We start from the raw sequence: 20,614 nt of genomic DNA on the forward strand, positions 1-20,614 counted from the left end.
CATTTTGCAAGTGGTTTGGCTCACAGCTGGGCTTAAATGTAGGCAATCTTTGGTAAGCTTGATATGAAAGACCCACAAAACAATGCATTAAAATACCTTCAGTGAATCTAACCTTTTCAAATGAAATTTACACTAAAGCTCTCAAATCAGAGCTTTTCTATGCGAAGCTTCGAAAGGTTAAACACTCTAGGGATTTATTTAATGTAATAATAAATGCCCCAGCTGCACAGTGCTTCACTGTAAGGTGTGACATTGCAACATATAAATGTAGAATCAGAAAGGTAGTTTTGCCTTGTAGTACAATGCTTTTCTGTTCTTTTTCCTTCATTCGCATGTACTTTGCAACAATTTTATTTTCTTCACGGCATCTCAAAGATCATTGCGTTTTCAGGTATTTGAGAGCATTCACACTTTAACACAGTAATTGAACATGTAGTCCGGCAGTGTTTTGTACACACACTATTCGCCATTTAGTTTACCAGTGACAGTGCTGCCTCTGCTTGAAAGGCTCTATGGGTTTTTTTGTTTTTTGTTTTTTGCAACAGGGGGTAAAATGAAGCTGATCAGTGTGTGGTTTGAGTCTTGAGTATTTCTTCCATTATCTGGCCTAGAGTGAAACTTTTTTGGCCTCATATGACTATCGTACCTTTCCGTAGGCGACCTGTCCATCCTGAGCCCCGAATCTGTGGACGGGCCACCAAAGACAAGGCTCCAAAAGACCTTGGACGCACTGAGAATCTGGTGCCTATCCCTAAGGACATCTGCTAAGACTGTCAGACCAGATCCGGAAGATGCAGGTATGTACCATGAACTTCATTTTTTTATGTGTGCGTTCGTGCGTGTGTGTGGCAGCTAGAAATTTTTTATACAGGAACTAGGGTGAGCTTCCGTTTTTTTTCATGCTGACTGTTGCATCGGAGATGGTGACAAGCGTTAATAATTTTTTTTTCTTTTTTCCTTGACTGCCAGCTTTCTTTTCGATGTCAGGCTTTACACAGAGCTGGCATTTGGCCATGGGTTTTGGCTGATGCCAAATCTGATAAAGTCACCTGCATGATTCATCCTAAATAAATTGTATTACACTACTTTGGGTGAGCACAAATAAGCGCTGATGCATCTGTTCTCTGTGTAAAAGTAAACAGTGGTACCACTTTTTACTGAAAAGGTGAAACACCTGCCAAAAAATAAAAAATGGGGAAGCTAACGGGCCCTCGCAGCAGCGAATTGAATTTTATTCATCATGCTGTGAAATTCAACTTTGTTTGTCTGGTGCTGCCATAGACAACAACAGATGATGCTGCTAGTTTTAGATGGACCAGGTAAGTAGTACGGATGACTGTGGCATCACACAAAACCCGCCACTAAATGTTGCATCTGTGTGACATTCATGGGCTATAGTTAAGCCTGTGATTTTGGTATGACAAGCATCGTACCAGTCTCTTAGAGCAATGCAACAGCTATTCGGGAGGACACTCAAAGAAAATGGCCAATCTGGTCAGCATTTTTTATTTCTCAATTCTGAAATGAACATAAAAAATTGCTTATGTTTGCCTAGTTTGGTTATATTTCATGCATAAATAATAATAAAAACAATATGAATTGCTGCACGCCCCCCTTAATGAGCTATATGATAGCTGTAATAGCTCATTACAACTATCACAGCTATCACTGAAACACGAAGTGGCCACTTTTTTGTTGATAATATGCACTTCTTCCCATTTCATTGCTTCTTTGGACATGGTGTTATGGATGAAGCCTATCAGCTTAATGCAAATGTTGTCACGTGACATGAAGGGGCTGTATTTATATTCTGCTTACATGGAATTCATTGCTAAGAGCTGGTGCTACAGAAGATGTCATGTGAGAAAGGTCTGCGGACATGCTGCTGTAAACACTCCGTCTTGAGCCTCTACCGATTAGAAGCAAGTAGTCATCACTACAAGCAGGCAGTCACTGCAGCTACTTGCTTTGTTTTGTTGGCGACAGAGTGAATTGAGTGTTTCTCGTAGTGTGAAAATTGCTCTAGTTTACTATTGTCACCACCCCTAGGAGCAGCATTGACAGCACGAGCATCACATTGCACGTTCCCAACAGGATGTCGAGATACGTGATGTAGCGTCAGTGTGTCCTATTTATTTTGCTAAATGGTGTGCTTGCTGCAATAGTTGTTTCGCTTTGCTGTGTGCGTGCTCGCAAGAGAGTCTCGCACATTATATGTCCCGGAAACAAAGCCCTTGGCTGTCTCGGCTCGAAAAGCCAGCGTGGAAGGTATTTTCTCGTTCATGTCACATTGACGCATATCGTGCCATTTAACAGACGGAGAAGGCTTAGGGACTGTATGTTGTTGTTGTTGTTGTCCACTAAATAATGGCGTGTACCCACTGCGGGGGATTGGCCAAGACACAGGCGGCAACTGATAGGTACTCAGAATGTTAAACAAGAAAATAAATGATGGGGAAAAAAAAATAAAATAGTAATGATAATAATAGTAATTAGGAAATAAATGAAAGAAATTCAGGACTGTTTGCAGTGGCATGATGGATCTTGTAGTGTGTTTTGTGCTGTTTGTAGCCGTAGACGTGCTGTTGCTTCTTTTTGTTTTGGAGCTTTTTTTTGTACTTTTGTTTTGTTGTTGCCTGGAAGGTGGCATGTTGTGATGGTTAGATCGATCGGGTGGCCTCACTTGAGCATGTTCTAGTCTGTGAAGTGGTCATAATCAGTGCAGGAGACTCCACCAGCAAAAGACATTTATATGGCTGACAAAATTGAATTTAAAATTTTCTCGCCGCTTGATCCAAGCTCGTTATGTCTAAACTGAGACGGACTGATTGCTGTTGTTTTGAAATGAATCGTGGCGTAGCATAGCCTCTGGAATCCATTGGTGTCGATGTACTTAGTTCAAATAAAAAATCGGCCGGTGATGACAACACCTGTACTTCGTTTTTTTGGTCTAGCATACAAATGCTCCGTTTTTAATGAGAGTGGTCTCTTCGTTAATAGAATGCAGACCAGCTTCAGTTTGTCTGCATTGACCCTTTAAGGGGAACGCGGCTTTCGGAGGCAATATTTTTTTAAATTTTTTAGTGCAGAGCAATTGACTTTGGCTTCGTTTATTTAACAGTCCAGTGAATGCTTAAACACAAAATTTCACCACCTTGATATCTTGAGTAGTTCTGCCATTATAAATTTTTGTATGTTTCATTGTTATACCTAACTTGCAGAGAGCCTGTTGTGACAGCAGCACATAACAGGAGTCTGCAGTCACTTTTACTGAAAGGAATGGTTGATGTATTGACATTCTCCAGATTTTTTTAGCAGCCTCATAATTTTCTACATAGCCTCATATTTTTCTACACAGAACGTCATACCCGCGGTTTCTTAATGCACTCACTATCGTCATGTCAAATTAGTGATGGAATAAAAGAGTAAGGAAGTAATTAAAAAATCTAGGAATGTTACTGCTTAAAGAATCTATCAAGGAACACAATGCAACAAACCGCATGCAGACCTATGAAGCCATTTGTTTTGCTACGCTTTCTGCAAGTAGGGTAGCAAGGTCAAAAACACTTTTGAGAAAACTGGCATTTTTATGGCGATTTTTCGCTACCTACGGTCACAAACACATTTTTTAAAGTCGCTTCTGCGCTGCTTTTGATGAAAGTTGTTCGGAATATAATTAGGAAGACCCTATAGATGTGATACCTTGAGCTTTCTAAAATTCAATTTTTTTATTCGAGGTTTTCATGGCTTAAAAGCAGTGGCCCCCTCCCTTAAGCCTGCTCAAGTGAGGCCCCCGTCTCTCTGCAGTGGGCGTTGGTGGGGGTTTGTTGCTGTCGCTTACTGTTGCCATATTGCTTGCCATGCGCTTGTTCCATGCGTCGCTGGTGTCCACCTCACAGCCGCAAGGCAGCACCTGGCAGCGGATATGTCTAGTGAGTCCGGGTTTTTTTGTTACTTTTCTTTATCTCGCACTGTTTCATTTCGTTCTCGCCGTCCCCGTCAAGCATTTGCATGTCCTTGGTTTGCACGGGTACAGCACATGGTTTCGCATGTTTATGTGTGAGTCTTGTGTAAACTCGAAGAGTGTGAGCTCCACCCCTTCAGGTGAAGGTGGTATTGCCTTGCATAACAGGTCCCCTAGACTACAGTGGAATGTGGTGTGGAGAGACAAATTTTGCGAAGTTGGATTTCCCACCATCCAAGCTAGTTCATATAAGGGCGCACTACTGCATTTACCCAGCATAAAATATTTGCAGTTTGTAATTCTTGAAGAAAAAAAAAAAAGGGAAATTAGTTTTCTCGCAGCATGTTCTTAAAGCTGAAAATAATAATGACTAATATGGCAATATATATATAAGCAAACAAGGGAAGGGGAATGAGGGGCTCATTATAAATATGAAAGAAGCCAACAGCCACAGAAACCAAGGGACACTGGGGATTTTTTTTTATTTATTTATTTATTTTGTGGTGTTGATCAATTTAGAATATTACTGAATATGTTATCGCTTAAAGCTAATTGATTAGAAAAGCAGAAGAAAAAACAACCACATGCCGCCGGTGGGATCCCTTGTGTCCCTTGGTTTCTGTGGCTGTTGGCTTCTTTCATATATATATATATATATATATATATATATGTATGAATACGGTAATATGACTGTAATATGACAACACTGTAGTGTAGTTGTAAGTTTCGTACCATAGGCCCACTGTAGGCAGCAATTAATATCTCCTTGCAACTTGTGTGTTACGCTAGCTTTTGATGCTGGATGTAAGAGCAGCCATTGCAGCAGTATAGCTGGTAACCTGCCAGAAAGCTGGATTCACTACTCTGCGTGAAACTTTAATAATCACCGGAAGGAGGCTGATTCATCTAGAGGAAAGCAAGTTAGTAGGTATTGAAAAATGCATGTTTAATCACTCAAATTTGGAAGTAACTGTATGGTGTTCGCTAATTTGCTCCTTCACATGCAGTAGGTAGCACTTGTGAAGCCAGTGGCATGGCAAACTTGAAAAGCACTGATTTTGGGCTGGGCCCACGACTGCCATGCAAAAGCAGATTCAGCGGCAGCGATGAGCACTGCCAGTAGTCGTCCAATCAGTCCAGCTGCAGCAGATGTATTCTAGCTCACTTAGCAGTTACAGTGACAATTCAAGAAAATCCTGAAAGGACTGTCTTCCTAAGAAAGATTTGGTTTGGTTTATGAGGGTTTAACGTCCCAAAGCGGCTCAGGCTATGAGAGACACTGTAGTGAAGGGCACCGGACACTTCGACCACCTGGGGTTCTTTAACGTACACTGACATCACACAGTACACGGGCCGCTTGAATTTCTCCTCCACAGAAATTCAACCTAAGAAAGAAACATGGTATTATTGCTTTTGTATGCAAAGTATTAGACATTCTAAGGTATGTGACAATATTAGTTGGAGTAGGCCGGGCTTACTAAGAAAGGCTAGGCAAGGTTAAGTTAAGGCAAGTCGGTGCAAGGCAAGGCTAGGCTAGCTCAGATTGTAGTGCAGTCTGCTGAAGTTACACGGCAAAGACCAGGTTAGGTTTGGTTTGGTTTATGGGGTTTAACGTCCCAAAGCGACTAAGGCTATGAGAGACGCCGTAGTGGAGGGCTCCGGAAATTTCGACCACCTGGGGTTCTTTAACGCGCACTGACATCGCACAGCACACGGGCCTCTAGAATTTCTCCTCCAAAGAAATTCAACCGCCGCGGCCGGGATCGAACCCGCGTCTTTCGGGTCAGCAGTCGAGCACCATAACCACTGAGCCACTGCGGCAGCTAAAGACAAGGTTAGGTCAGGTCAGGTCAGGTCAGGTCAGGTCAGGTCAGACTTGTTCATGTTACAACGCAGTTTCATAGTGGCTCAGGAACTTTATTCTGCCTAACCTGGTTTAAGACCAGGGTAGGCTAGGCAAGATAAGGCAATGCAGGGTTAGGCTAGGCTAGATGCGATGTCACAGTGGCTTGTATGCATTATTTTACCTGTGATAAACTGTTTTGCTAATTACATAGGAATACCTGCAACCTATTCCACTCAGTTTGATCACCGCAACTCTTTTATGGAAGGGACCACGGAAACTGAAAACAAAAGGAATGTCTTGGTGTCTGTCTGTTCTTCCCCAGTTATAGTCCCTGCGAGCACTTCAGCTGACCTGGGGCATGTAAGCACAAATCTGCACAAGTCCGCCACTGTCCTCAGCAGCACTTACATATATACATGTGTTTCTGCTTGACTTCTGCACCCCCCCCCCTCTACACGTTTACCAGGAGGTGCAAATGGTGACAGCGACCTTCCCGCACCACCCATTGTCAAGAAAGTGGCCGTGGGTCCCCTGCTTCATCGCCGCCAGCTGGCAGCCATGTATCGGCGGCGCTTCATGCGGAATACACGCAACTACAAGGGGCTGTTCTGCGAGGTGCGCAGTTTCCAGTGCAGTGCAGTTATGTCATGTGTGCATCAGCCCATTTAGAGAATTGTTGACCTGCCCACTCACTCTTAATCACCTACTTACTTGTTTGCTTGTTTTACATTGCATCACTTATTCATTTATTCATCCTGGCTCTTCTTCAGCAAATCAATCAAATGAACTAGTCAAATCAGTCAAGTGACCGGCCAATTTATCAGTTATTTATTTATTCAGTGAAGACTGGTCAGTCAATCAGTGCCTTTTAACACAACCATAGGTTGGTTTGTTACCACGACATGTTAGTAGCAGAAGTAAGTGCAGTTGTCCACACACCCATCTGGAACACTTGAACAGAGCATTGAGGAGTGTACTTGTATCATTTACAAGTGGCCTAGGGCTTGAAACTTGACTTTATTGTGCATGTACATCCCCTATCTAAAGTATATGGCCCAAGCGGTTTGCTGTATGTCTTGCTATGCACCCTCAGCGACCGTGATCTCTCAAAAGAGGTATCGCTTTGCGTCCTCAATCCTCCCAAGCTTTGGACTGCTAGATGTGCTAGCGAACTCCACTAAACAGCTTAGAAGCAAACCCCTTGGACTGTATACTTTTGACAGGGGCTGTACATATCCATGAATTGTATTTAGCTCCTCATACCGTTCTTTAGAAGCTACTTCAAGCCTGCCATGCCAGACAGTGGCGAATGTCATAAATGCACAACAACGTATGTCATTCGAACACTCTAGAAAAATGTGTGGACAACTGTGCATGCATGAAATAATGCTGAGAAAGTTGGCAAAAAGGCATACGGTATGAACAAATTACACAACATAGCATAGAGGTTGAAGAGGTGTGCTTTCTTTTAAAATATGTGTGGGCAAATAGAATTTGGCCTGTCAAAAGCTAGGCTAAACTGCCATTCACATCCAAACGGTGTTCACACGTTCATTTTTGGTATTGGCGTCACGAGTTTGGATCCAGTGGTGGGGAGAATAATGTATTCCAAATTTGAATCCAGTTTTCTCAACAATAAATATTTGTGCTCATAAACAAACATCAACATAGCCAAAGCCATGCTGTAAATATTTACTAAGGACAATAATTGGGTGGAGTTGGCCCTAATGATCCTTTAAAAAAGTGTGTATACACGGTATGGAAAAGTAGTGAAAAATTCTCCAGGTAAAAAATTTTTTATTTTACCCATGCTGTTTCTTATTCTTTCTCATTTTAGTATGCTTAAATTGTCCTAATACTAGAGTCATGGTGAATCCCTTGCAATTTGCATCGCTGTGGTGACTTCTGCATGGTAACACCATATTTTCTCTATTCTTATATCATTGCCCTATCAGATAATCCTACCTGCCCTGTTTGTGCTGTTGGCGCTGCTGTTCACGTTACTGATTCCACCGATGTCTGAAGAACCGCCACTGGAACTGACGCCATGGGTGTATGGCCCACCAAACTACATTTTTTATGGGTGAGACAACAGGCGTTTTCACATGCTGGGCTTTATGCATGCTACTTTGTAGTATAGCCAGCTTAGTTGGCAATATCATAGCTTATTCTTAGGCAGTAGCTTAGTCCTGCACTTGATCACCTATTCTCGCACAGCTGAAGTTATTGGCCTTTCTGAGCTTGAAAGTGTTGCTTTCTACATCTGTTTGCATTGACTTTTAAAATCTGTGAAGCAAGCACAGTAAATTTGTTTACGAGCAGTGCATGTAATATGATATTGAGGGTTCAAGCAACCTTATGTTGTCTTCGTGTTAGAGGCGTACCTGAATGGCTGAACTTATTTCGCGAGTCTCTTGTTCCAGCTCTGAAGACACCTCTAGCCCATTGGCCCAGAAGTACACGGACAGCCTCCTCTCTCGAACAGGCTTGGGAGCCCGTTGCATCAAGGGAGAACCTCTCAGGTGGGGCTCTTTTAGAGGCCCTAACTACGTGTGTGTTTCTCAAGATAAACACATTAACATATCTTCTTCGCGATTGGAAACAGAAGACTTTGCCGGGAGGTCAGGAGTAGACAGGTCACACTCGCTAAGTCAGTGAGCTTAGAGAGCTGTGCACCGCTTTATTTTGTTGCGTTAGCAACACTACGCCAGGTTTTCGCCTCGTCGTGTAGCCAGTGGCCGGTAGACACGAATGGCCTTGAACAGCCGTTGCCTAGCAGCCGTTTCAGCCGAGCTCCGCCAGGTGGCGCCGTCGGCGCCGCGCCGCTGCCGCGCGTGTAGTCGCTTGCTCCCGCCAGATGCGTGCTCTCCGCCGAGGTAGAGAGTGAGGAGGTGGCTCTTCGCGGAGGTATATGTCCCAGGTAGCACCGAACATTAGGATAGTGTTATAAAAATGTTATGTAAATTGGAGTAATGTTACATGTTGCATAGTAACTTTACATTAACATTAAAAAATTAACATATAATGTCATCAGTTACATAGGAAACGTTACTTTCACATTCTAAACAAACGTTGATTATTTTATTATAATGTTAGAGTCGCAACTATAGCACGGATTTCCAGACATTTTCTCACTGTTCTTAGAGTAAAGATGTTTTTCAACTAACAGTGCCTTGTAACCACATCTCTTAGATAGTGCTCGCCATAGATTACATGAAGAGCCCCATTATTTGGTCACAAAACTTTAGTTATTACCCATTCCCCACTGTCACTCATGGGACATCCCGCAGTAGCGAGTATATAAGCTCAGCGGCATGATATTCGTTTGGAGGTGAGTGAATACGAGTTGCTGTGCTGTAGTTTAGTGGAGAAGGTGTCGCTCTTGTTGTTGGTTTTTGCAAAGTGTTGTAAGTTGTGTGCCGTCACCACTGGCAGGCCTGCATGCTTGTGCGGGGCTGCTTCACCATTTTCGAGAAAGTTCCATTTATGTTGTTTACATGTTTCATGAATGTTTGGGGAAAGTTATTCGAACATTTATATGTAATATTACAAAAACATCAGAAAAAGAGGACATTAAGGACATTGAAATAACATTTGAGCGCAACAAAAATGTAACATTATCGCAATGTTTCGGTGCTACCTGGGACGTGTGCTTCGCCTTGGTGGAATCTTGTCGTTATGGAAAGCGCTAAAGTTAAGCAACAGTGACAAGACCAAGCTAGGAAGAGACAACGTGCTCGAGAGACAGCAGAAGAACGCGCTGCACGACTCGAAAAGTTTCGCAGCTAACGCAACTGACCAGGCTTAGCCAGAGATAAACCACGCCTAATTTTTTTTTTAACGGTACTGAGATGACCACGCAGCCAGTGCACTTACCTTGTACACCATCTTCAATGTTGACTGCACTTTTTGTGAAAAAAAAAATGCCAGTTTTTAAAAATCTTAGCAAATTTTAGTCTCGTGGTGAGTACCACATCCAGAGACACAGTTCAGGCCTCTTCTTGCAGAATTGTTATTTCTAAGCTAAGTGTTGTGCTCAGTACATTCTTGGATACAAATGGCCTTTATGGATAAACTCAGTTCTTTGTTAAGATATGTTTCATTTTGTTTTTCTCGCATACCTTCTTTGGCAGCGGTCTGCGGTGTGAAGACATGGTGAACGGGAGTGTCGTGGTGCCTGGCGCCCCCTATGGCTACGAGTCCTCCAAGGGTGGTGGCACTTGCAGTTGTGCCAGTGGTGCCCAGCAGTGCACCCGCGATGCTGGTGGACCCACGCCACCGGCTGTTCGTATCGCCAGCACTGATGTGCTGCTCAACGTGACAGGTCGCGACGTTCCAGACTGGCTTGTCAAGACCTGGAATCCATACCACAAAACAAGGTTCATATTCACTTGGCTGTTACTGGTATTCGCCGGTATTGCTGGCGGATTCATGTACAGTCTTTGCCAAAAGTAACCAGGCTGCACGGTTTGGTTCTCAGTTGTATATTAAAGCCATTATGCCAGCCCTAAAGCTCTAAATCTATGCATGGTAAGGAGAACCCCTGTCCTCACCTTCAAAGAACTTCTTGATCTTCAGGGAAGCCGTGAGGGCTCTATTATACGAATGAGAAGCAAACCATGCAGCCTGGTTACTTTTGACAAAGGCTGTATGTTTGTTGGCCCTTGTAATCGGAAACTTACTTAGGTAGTTAATTTTGATAGGCATCACACATTGAGCTAGAAGTTAAGCTAAGGAAAGGTCCACACAGGTCAAGAAAAGATAAATCATGTCAATAATTCTCAGTTTAAATCCAGTTTTACTTGTTGACTGTTACCAGTAAATCCATTGGAGGTTCTTGTTTGCATGCATTTCTCGAGCAACTCTGCTTCTTGTTGTATCTGTCATGTATACAAGCCTCAGTGTTGGAAACTTAAAGTGCCACTTTTTGTCGTTCACTTCCAGCCTTTTATGGTAAAGACAGTCTATTTTTTTAGCAGTCTATGCTAACAAAGGAGAGTCATTAGACTCATAAAGCTTGATGCTACACGCACTTTTTATATTTGAGCACTGCAGCCAGCAAAAATGCTGTTGTCATGATTCTTATTTTTATTGCGCTCACGTTACTTAGTCTTGCTTGATTCATGTGCACTGTGAGATGACGGCCACTCAATGCAGGAGCATTGATGTTTTTAATTCCACAAACACGTTGCCGTCTAGGTTTGGCGGTGTCCAGTTTGGAGTTAAGAATCACCTCACCTCAGTCAACCTTACTGCTATCGAGGAAGCTGTCTCGAAAATGGATGTCCCCGGTGGCCTGAACCTCTCAGCAGCTGTCATTGCCTTACGTCGTGGTGTGGACAACTCCAGAGTGCAGGACAACGTTAAGGTATATTGTATTTGCTTAACACGGTGTTTGTGCTGAACTTCAGGCAAAGTTTATATACCGAGTGGCTGTTCGCTGATGCAGTGGCCTAGGGAGGTTGAGGGAAGGGATATGGTGGGGGGGCTTTATAAAGTGTTGATTTTGTGTGGTGTTTAGATTTGCTGGCTTTCATAGTTAAACATCGTTCTTATTGGCATGATTGTCTGACGTAAACTGGGAAGAGCTATTTCATAAAATAGTTGTGCATGATACAAGTGCTGTTGTTGAACAGCTTTGTACTATCATGCCGAATTCGTGACTGCAACATGGAGGTTCAAGAGCTTTTAAGGCTATGAATTCACTTTGGCAGGATGCTTACTATGAGGATGTCTTATATTATTAGCAAGAAGGAAATTTTTTATTGGAAACTGTGAAAAGCTAGCTTTGACCAAAAGTGATAGTGTGCTGATGATAGGGAACATCTTATTGTCATTGCGTACGGCCGAATGCTTGATGTGTTGAAGGGAGTTGACGAGCTGATTCAGAGTTAGCTGCTGCAGACTCAGGCATCTATGCATGGGGTCTTTTTATAGAGCATTAACTTTTTCTCATCAGCTGTAAACTCCTTATCAGCAGCTCCACCTCAGAGCTATGTGGAGAAACAAATAGGTGTACTGCTTTTAATTTTTTTTTTTAATCTTTGACACATTGGCGTTATTGCTAAACTTAGGACTCTGTAAGCGCCAGGGTACAAGCTGTCCCACTCTAAAACTTCATATCTGCCGTTTTTACTTTAGATATTTCTTTTTACTTTTTTAAAATCTCCTACCTCTTCTCTGCATAGAGGTAGCTTCTCTTCCTGGGAGTAGCTTGTTGCTGATTGTTACATGCTTTCAAAAATCACTGCTTGAATTCATTAAGCACCCTAAACTCTACCTGACTTTGATGGAGCTCTTCTGGGGCTCTAACACACCTTGATGGGTGCTTTTATCACCAAATTGCGATCGAAGCTTAGTCCGGAATTCTTCAGAACCCAGTTTGAGTACCGCTGAAATTCTGTATTTTTGTGGAACTAAAATGCCCGTGTAGCATACTGACTCTACATGAATTGCAACAGGTCTGGTACAACAACAAGGGCTGGGTCTCATCAGTGGCGTACATGAACGCCATCAACAATGTGCTTTTACGGGCCCACCTACCACCTGAGGCTGATGCCAGCCGCTACGGCATGTCGGTCATCAACCATCCGATGAACTTCACTCAAGCGCAGCTCCAGGACGAGCTTCTGTGAGTCATTGTGCATTGCTCAATTGCTCTGAGAGGGGTGGTTGGCAGTACTACTATTATTACACTAGACTGCCATTAGGACGAACTCTGTCAACAAAGATGAATTCTCGAATAAGATGAACAGTATGAGACCATTTGGTTGGCTTCTCATATGATTCAGTGTAAAAAAAGAATCCACTTAAGACTTACTGTTCCGCGCGTTCTTCGGTTAAGATGAGCTTTCGTAGTGACTGTGAACCTTGGCGGCCCCATGCAGCGGCCCTCGCAAGGCTTCTGCACAGCTTTCTCAAGCAAAAGAAGAACGTAAAACAGTTCTGCGGTAGAAAGCGCACCCCAACAAGCGCGCCCTGTTCAGAGACGTGTGTGTTTCAGAAGCAAGTGATTAGAATTTCAGTGTTGGATGTGTAGTTGAAGTGAAGTGGCACATTATTCATTGTTTTGCTCATTTGTACATGTGTCATGACCCACAGGAAGCGTGGTGGCCTGAGCCTGCTGCATGCCACCTGTGTCATCTTCGCCATGTCCTTTGTGCCGGCCAGCTTTGTCATGTTCCTCATTGAGGACCGCACCTCGGGCTCCCAGCACCTGCAGTTTGTGAGCGGCCTCAAGCCTTTTCTCTACTGGATCGGCAACTACACCTGGGACTTGGTGAGCACTCTACCTCTCTACCTTACTCCCTCTCCTTCTTAAATATCCCGCACTTTCTGAACAGCTTTAGGAAACAAGCTGGAAACTTTCTTTTCTTGCTCAATTGCAAGCGTGGTTTTTCCTGAAATGTGGTACGAAGTACTGTTTGAAATGTGGTACGAAGAACCGTTATTGATCTGAATTCACTTTATTCGAACATCTGGTTTATTCAAACTGACACTTTAATCCTGTCAGCATGGTGTGTATTAAAAGTGGTCCTATTAATATGAACACATCTTTGCTCTTCTTCAAATTCTAATCATCTAGCGTGGACTTCTGAGCATTCACACTTAACGCAGTTAAAAAATAATTTACGTACCTCTAGTTTTCAGCCATCTTTCAATCCATTGCTTTGCAGTGCAACTACATCGTGCCAGCTGTGCTGTGCGTCTTCATCTTCATGGCGTTCAAAGAAGAAGCTTACGTCTCCCACGACAACATTGGTGGGCTGGTCCTGCTCTTGTTGCTGTATGGGTGAGCAAACGTTTGATTTTTCAGTGAAGCAAGATACTCTCTGCTTCAGGATGTGCAAGCTGTTCACCAAACATCATCATCATCAGCCTGACTACGCCCACTGCAGGGCAAAGGCCTCTCCCATGTCTCTCCAATTAACCCTGTCCTTCGCCAGTTGCGACCACCGTATTCTCGCAAATTTCCTAATCTCATCCGCTCACCTAACTTTCTGCCGCCCCCTGCTACGCTTGCCTTCTATTGAATTCACTCCATTACTTTCAAGGACCAGCGGTTATCTTGCCTTCGCATTACATGCCCTGCCCAAGCCCATTTCTTCTTCTTGATTTCGACTAGGATATCATCAATCCGCGTTTGTTCCCTCAGCCACTCTGCCCGCTTCTGATCTCTTAACATTACACCTATCATTTTTCTTTCCATACTTGCTGCGTTGTCCAAACATGCCGTTATAATTGCAGTACTCGTGTCCGGATTTCCACGTCTTTCTGAACAGACACGCAGCTTGAGGAAATTTCGAATAACTTCATATTATGTGCTGTGTGCTTGCTGTGTCTTTGTTCTTGCACAAAAGCTGCACTTCTCTTTACTGAAATTAGGTAGCTAAGCGAATTTCATTGTTCCTCTTGGCTGTCATTGTGTGTCCTTTTAATGTTGTCAGTTTGGTTCATGGTTGCCAAAAAAAAATAAAAAATTTAGAACTTATTTTGCAATTACAACTTTGCTGTAGAATATACAGACTTCAAACAAAAAGCAACGGGAAAAATGGAAAGCTAGAACTAATCATTCTGTGTTCATGGCAGCCTTCATGTTAATTAGTTAAGAATATACCTGAATGCAGCCCTCTATGGCTACAAAGGAAAGCAATGCGGCTTTTGCAGAAACTTTGAAATTGAAGAAAAATTTCTCCTGACTCAGGGCTCGAACTTGGGACCAGGATGAATTTTCTTCTCCAAATGTAGAGTTTCTGAGAAATTCACATTGCTTTCCCTTATAGCCATTTTGCTGCACTCAAGACTCGAGTGGATGCTAACGAGTGATTACTTCTTTGATTGAAATCCACTCCACCTTAGAAGATTCCCCTAAATTCATTGAACCAACCATCATACGAGATCTTTGCAGGGTGTTGAGTGTATGCAGGAATTTATATTGCTTGTTTCAACACACTCCTTACCCTTTCTTGTCATGCTGACTATTGTGTTGCAGGTGGTCAAGCATTCCGCTGATGTACCCATCGTCGTTCATCTTCAGCGTGCCGAGCTCCGCATTTGTCACACTTGCCTGCTGCAACCTCTTTGTGGGCATTGTGAGCACGGTTTCAACGTACGTTCTGGAGCTCTTTGACGACAAGGTAACGCTCGATTGTTCTTGAAGTAGAAAACTTTAGTAGGAACTTTAAACATCATTACCAAGGTCTCTGTGAGGTTCTTGAACAATTTGCCTGTCACTTAATGGGACAGTGTTTTATTATTGTCATTTACCACGTTGTACTTCTTTCAGGAGCTCCAATCAATAGCCCGCATTCTGCGTAAGGCCTTCTTGGTGCTTCCGCAGTACTGTCTAGGAAGAGGCCTGATGGACATGTTCTCCAACCATCTCACAGCTGAAGCTCTGGCACGTTTTGGTAAGCTTTCCACTTTCGATGTGTCCTCTTTTTGAACATTAGTGCTTTGTTTTTTGTTTAGTTGCTAGTGTTATTTGTTTAGTAGCCAGTCATCTTCCTGGACCACTTAAAAAAGAACAATGGTTGTTGTCTCTGTATTTGATCTGATGCCTCGAGCCTTCTGGTAGCATTTTATGTATTCTGGGGTAAAGGTTTTTGGCAGAGTTTTAAAAAATATCACCAACTTTGGCATCATACGCACCTCTGTGTCCACTTTCAAACTGGTGATTTTCTTTATGTGTGATGATTTTATCACACCACAAATAAAAAAAAATAAACTTGTGCTCAAACTTGGCAGTGGTGGACGAAGATAAATGTGAGGAAGATGTACTTGCTGCTTTGGTGGAATGTGAGCAATGGCCATGTTGGTTGGGCAGAAAAATAGCATTGTGTCATCGTTTTCTTGCGTGTTTTTTTTTTTTTCTTCAGCACATTAGTTTCGGCGCTGTGACCGGTTGTGAATTGTAAGTTGCTGCTCAGTAAACAGCAGCATTGCTTTGAGACATTCACTGCAAGAGGAGCATTTGGTGCCCTGTGTTCCAGGCTTGAAGACCTTCAAGCACCCACTAGAGTGGGACTTCCTGGGCCTCAACCTCGTCAGCCTTGCTGTCCAAGGCATTGTGTATTTTGCCTTCACGCTACTCCTGCAGTACCATTTTTTCGTCCGGAAAAGGTATGTGCACCCTCGCATGGGTTCCTCTTTTTTTTTTTTTGTATGTGTCTTGTGACAGCAAACTGCTATACTAGAAAAAAGAAAATATAAATTGCAGTGTGTAGTTATTCACATCCTTTAGTTTGCTTTACACTAGAGATACATTTGCTTGCTGCTTAGTATATCTGTGAAAACTCCTCTTACTATAAAGAGTGACGCTGGGAAGCTTATTCTTCCTTATCAGATCGGTGTTCTGTGTGCGTTACCGGTTGCAAAAAGATTTTTAAAAAAACCTCCCTGCTTGCTTATATGGACCTTGTGTTTTTAGTGACTGGGAGCAAAAATTTCAAGTGTTGATTTTTCACCTTACCTGACTTCTGTAGCATGCATTTCTAGTTTTAAGATTTGCATGCATTTCATGTCAGAGTGGACAACATCACGTGCTACATACATGCCATCAACAGCACTGGTTGCTGCTAATCTAAAAAGCTGGAGGCGAATTTGTTGTTACATTCCACCTTTTCATTTCCATATCTCAGAGCACAACACAGAACAGCAACTTCTGTCTTGACATCTGCATTCTGTTTTTCTAACCTTTCTTTCAGGCAACAGCCAATTCCATTCGACTCAAAAGAGCTCTCTGACGAAGATGTGGTACAGGAGAGGGAGCGTGTGCTCTCTGGCCAGGCGAACGATTCCATACTCAGAGTGGTGGATCTCACTAAGGTAAGCTCTCTTTTCTTTAAGGCAGTGGCTGTCTGATTTTGATCTGCTATTTATGTGCAAGCATAGCCACACATAAACAGAACACAGATCCGAGACATAAATGTGCAAACTCTCTGTTTCGCAGAGTTTGTATGAGATTCGCAATGTCTACGCATGAACATTTTGGTGTCAGGGTTGAGCATGGGCATGGTGTGAGCCTTCGGGTATTATATGCAAGGCAGTGTGTCAAATCATTCGTATCAGTGCATCACGTCCCGCCAACATTTAGTTCCTTCTGTACAAGTTCTTTCATCATTCATACCTTGTGTAAGTACTAAGCCACCAGTCTGTTCAGGCGTGAGTATTTGACAAAGACTGTCACGAAAGTGTCAGCGAAGGGCTCCAAAATATGCATGAATTACAGAGCGATCATTTCTCTTCATGTTTCTTTAAGGCAGCTGAAGGTTCAGAGTTTGCATTTACAAGAAATCTTTATTTGGATTGGCTGCACTTAGTTCGCAGGCTGTCATTTCTGGTCTGTATTGAACTCCGTTCATTTCTTGGGTTTTCACTTCACAAATTTTTCTCCCAGGTGTACCGAGCTGGCCAGCATCCCGCCGTGAATCACCTCTGTGTTGGTGTCAGGGCAGGTGAATGCTTTGGGCTGCTTGGGGTGAATGGGGCCGGAAAGACCACCACGTTCAAGATGCTCACTGGCAACACAGAGGTGACTGAAGGGAACGCCTACATCTCGGGCTACAGGTCAGTCGGTCAGGATTATAACAACTGCCCATGCAATAGTTGATCCCTAACCTAGCCCCCAATGTTGCAGCTCGTAACATTCAACGGCGTAGAGGATTTGTTAAGCGACTTGCTGAAACTGCTGCCTTGTTTATGGTCAGATCTCAAACAGGAGTGGCTCTTGGTGGTGCTATATTTATGGTATTGTAACTTACAGTGTTACTTGGCAGGTCTGTGACAATAAATAAATAAATACAGCGGTTAAAAGATAATCTGAAGAGCGCCACACAATGGGGAACAATATGTCTTTGGGTTTCACCCAGCTTCGGTGCACCATTTTTTAAAATCCTTGGTTCAAGTTACATGAAACACACTGTATATCTTCTTAATTGATATTGCATCAATTTTTGCGCCCTTTCATTTCCAGTGTCCGCACCCAACTGGACTTGGCACGGCAGAACGTCGGCTACTGCCCACAGTTCGATGCGCTCGACCCTTTGCTCACGGGGTGGGAGCACTTAGAGTTCTATGCTCGGCTTCGTGGGATACCTGAAAAGCATGTTCAGAAGGTTAGTAACTTAGTAGAACTTCACTTCCCAAAGCAACTCAGGCTATGAGGGACGCCATAGGGAAGGGCTCCGGAAATTTCAACCACCTGGGGTTCTTAACGTGCACTGACATCACACAGTACACAGGACTCTAGAATTTAACCTCCATCGAAGTACGGCTACTACGGCCGGGCTAACACAAGTATGTTGCACCACATTGTATGACCATCTGTGCATTGTTTTAGCCTTAATTCATTTGACTCTCACGATGTCCTTTTTTTTAAATTTTTTTTTCGCTGTCATCAGCAGGTGTTATCGAGAGAGTACAAGAAGAAATTACTCTTTCTGTTTTGAGAAAAAAAAAAACATTGCATCAGTTCTGTATCGAAATGGAGTCTTGATGACAGAGGATGTACTTTGCTCGCAAAACAATAGTGAAAAAACTAACAAACAAAATTATTCATTTGTTTTGAGACCCAGCAAGAGTTCTTGAAAAGGTTCTAGGAAATTATCACACCAGCAGTATTGCCTCTTGAAACATGGTGTGCAGCAACACTGATAGGAATTCGGTGTCAATCTTACAGGTTGCTGACTGGGGCATCCGAAAGCTCGGTCTGCATCGTTATGCTTACCGGTGTGCCGGAACCTATTCGGGTGGCAACAAGCGCAAGCTGAACACTGCCATTGCCTTAGTTGGTGATCCGCCTTTGGTGTTCCTGGTAAGACCCTTTCAGAGTCTCAGTATAATGGCCACGTATGCATTTTCCGTCAAGGTGCGATTGGCAGTAATTCTGTAATTTGTCCATTGATTTAGCCACTCCCTTACTCGGTGATTCACTTATTGGTACTGTGTGTCAGTCACATGCTCTTGCTCAGTTATTCATTAGAAGTATTTTTCTGAACTGCTAAGGCATGAAAGTGCCCTGCATTATTGATTACTCATAAAATGTTCAGCCGAATAAGTTGCCATGCTCATTACGACTGTTATGTCCTGACAAAACGGTTTCTTTTTGTTGTCATTATTTTGCGTAATCTTGCATGCCAAAGGTAATCTGATCATCGGAAGATCCATTTCTCACTTATCTTTGCTTTTTCTTTTCTTCCTTGCACATACTTGTCCAGGATGAACCTACAACAGGCATGGACCCCAAAGCCCGCCGCTTCCTTTGGGACTGCATCTTGGACATTGTCCGCGATGGCCGCTCAGTTATCCTGACATCACACAGGCAAGCTGATTGCATCACACGCTAGCAGTTGTTGAGTTGGTCCTTATTAAATGGATATGCATAGGCCATGTGGTAGCCATACAAGAAATCAGAACACATTTCACTGCGGTTGCTATCGAGCTGTTGGGTTTTCTTTTCATTTCATTCTTAAATTAGTCTGAACCTTTTGTAATATATCTGTGAGTGTTATCTTTACGCACTCTGGATGTCATCACTCATTTTTCCCAACTCTTGCAGCATGGAGGAGTGTGAGGCACTGTGCAGTCGCTTGGCAATTATGGTGAATGGGCAGTTCCGCTGCCTTGGGAGTATACAGCATCTCAAAAACAAGTGAGTGTGCATACATTGCTCTTGAAGTTTTCTTACTAGTTTCACTTGGAAAACGACCACGGAAGTGAGTTTCCAGATACGTTTTTCCAGGAAAGGATGCAAAAGCATGCTGAGCCAAGCACAGAGGAATGCTTAACGTCACTTAATTCATTGTTTCTTTTTTTATGCAGTGTTTTAGTGAAATTGAAGTTATTTTCTTTGGAATGACTATCTAGCTGGTGCGAGGCTTTCAGCAGTGGATGAAAGGCTTGATTCCAACTATCATTCAAAAAGCATGTTTTTTTTTTCCAGCTAAATACAAAAAAGCCATAACTTAGTTCTCACAAGGACCTAGCTTTGCACACCAGTCACAAAGTACGGTAAAAAAAACCTCGTTGATGCAATTTGTTACTTAATGTGGGGAGAAATGTATTATCAGGGGAATACATGCGATCCAAACCGCCTCATTTTCGGAAAATCTAACTGTTGAATGAGAGATACAAAGGCATTTATTGGCAGTTTCGCTCGTTAAAAAGGTCAATTATCATTTCTTGGCTCAAGGCCTTAGCACCTCCTTTTCCAGTGCTCACACATTCTGTCCCATTTACATGGTCTTTTGCGTGGAAGGAACTTTGCAATAGTTCCAGCCCATTGACAGCGATGGCGGAAGCAGCTGGGAACTATTCCTTGTTGTTTTCGGATTCTTTGCCCTTTGCACTAATGCACTGTGGGGAAGCCACCTCGGTGCTGCATTCCCCAGACCTGCCTCGCATGCAGATTTAATGCATGAGCATTAAAGGCCCTGTGTCCAGAAAATCTGGTGTTGGCGTTGTTGGCGCCAGCGTTATGAGCGAAAAATCACTAGCATGACTCTGGCAGGTGGCGCTCAGATAGCAACCTAGGAGTCAGGTGGGCGACCTAGGTAATCTGACTTTGCAGCGTCATCACAATCTAGCCACCAGGTAGTGAGCAAACTGCCTGCCATGGCAGATGGCAGTTAAATTAACGATTGGTCTGTCGGGAAGAGCAAACTGGGCCGCTCAAGGCCCACCGCTGTGAGCACCTGCCATTGCAGGGCAGTGGCACACCACTTAAACCACTGCACCACTATGCCAGGAGGGGTTTGAGGACTTTCAGGGACCTATGAATGTAAAGTAGAGAATGACCTGCATAT

The 20,614-nt window shown here is 43.2% G+C and overlaps 1 protein-coding gene across 1 annotated transcript in view; it reads left to right on the forward strand.

The window, feature by feature from the left end:
* Positions 1-20,614, forward strand: part of LOC149365620 (phospholipid-transporting ATPase ABCA1-like) — a 58,212-nt gene that overhangs the window by 33,406 nt on the left and 4,192 nt on the right. The window contains exons 26-44 of the mRNA XM_089544667.1: positions 657-797; positions 3,900-3,932; positions 6,277-6,425; positions 7,766-7,893; positions 8,234-8,332; positions 9,944-10,189; positions 11,010-11,178; positions 12,272-12,441; positions 12,912-13,089; positions 13,487-13,602; positions 14,803-14,947; positions 15,097-15,220; positions 15,803-15,932; positions 16,517-16,637; positions 17,209-17,378; positions 17,785-17,926; positions 18,490-18,624; positions 19,028-19,131; positions 19,369-19,461. Coding sequence (XP_089400793.1) covers positions 657-797; positions 3,900-3,932; positions 6,277-6,425; positions 7,766-7,893; positions 8,234-8,332; positions 9,944-10,189; positions 11,010-11,178; positions 12,272-12,441; positions 12,912-13,089; positions 13,487-13,602; positions 14,803-14,947; positions 15,097-15,220; positions 15,803-15,932; positions 16,517-16,637; positions 17,209-17,378; positions 17,785-17,926; positions 18,490-18,624; positions 19,028-19,131; positions 19,369-19,461 — 2,593 coding nt within the window. The remainder of the gene's footprint in view (positions 1-656; positions 798-3,899; positions 3,933-6,276; positions 6,426-7,765; positions 7,894-8,233; positions 8,333-9,943; positions 10,190-11,009; positions 11,179-12,271; positions 12,442-12,911; positions 13,090-13,486; positions 13,603-14,802; positions 14,948-15,096; positions 15,221-15,802; positions 15,933-16,516; positions 16,638-17,208; positions 17,379-17,784; positions 17,927-18,489; positions 18,625-19,027; positions 19,132-19,368; positions 19,462-20,614) is intronic.

This window comes from Amblyomma mixtum, chromosome 1, assembly GCF_055824585.1.
Source record: "Amblyomma mixtum isolate Tamu chromosome 1, ASM5582458v1, whole genome shotgun sequence".
Taxonomy (NCBI): domain Eukaryota; kingdom Metazoa; phylum Arthropoda; class Arachnida; order Ixodida; family Ixodidae; genus Amblyomma; species Amblyomma mixtum.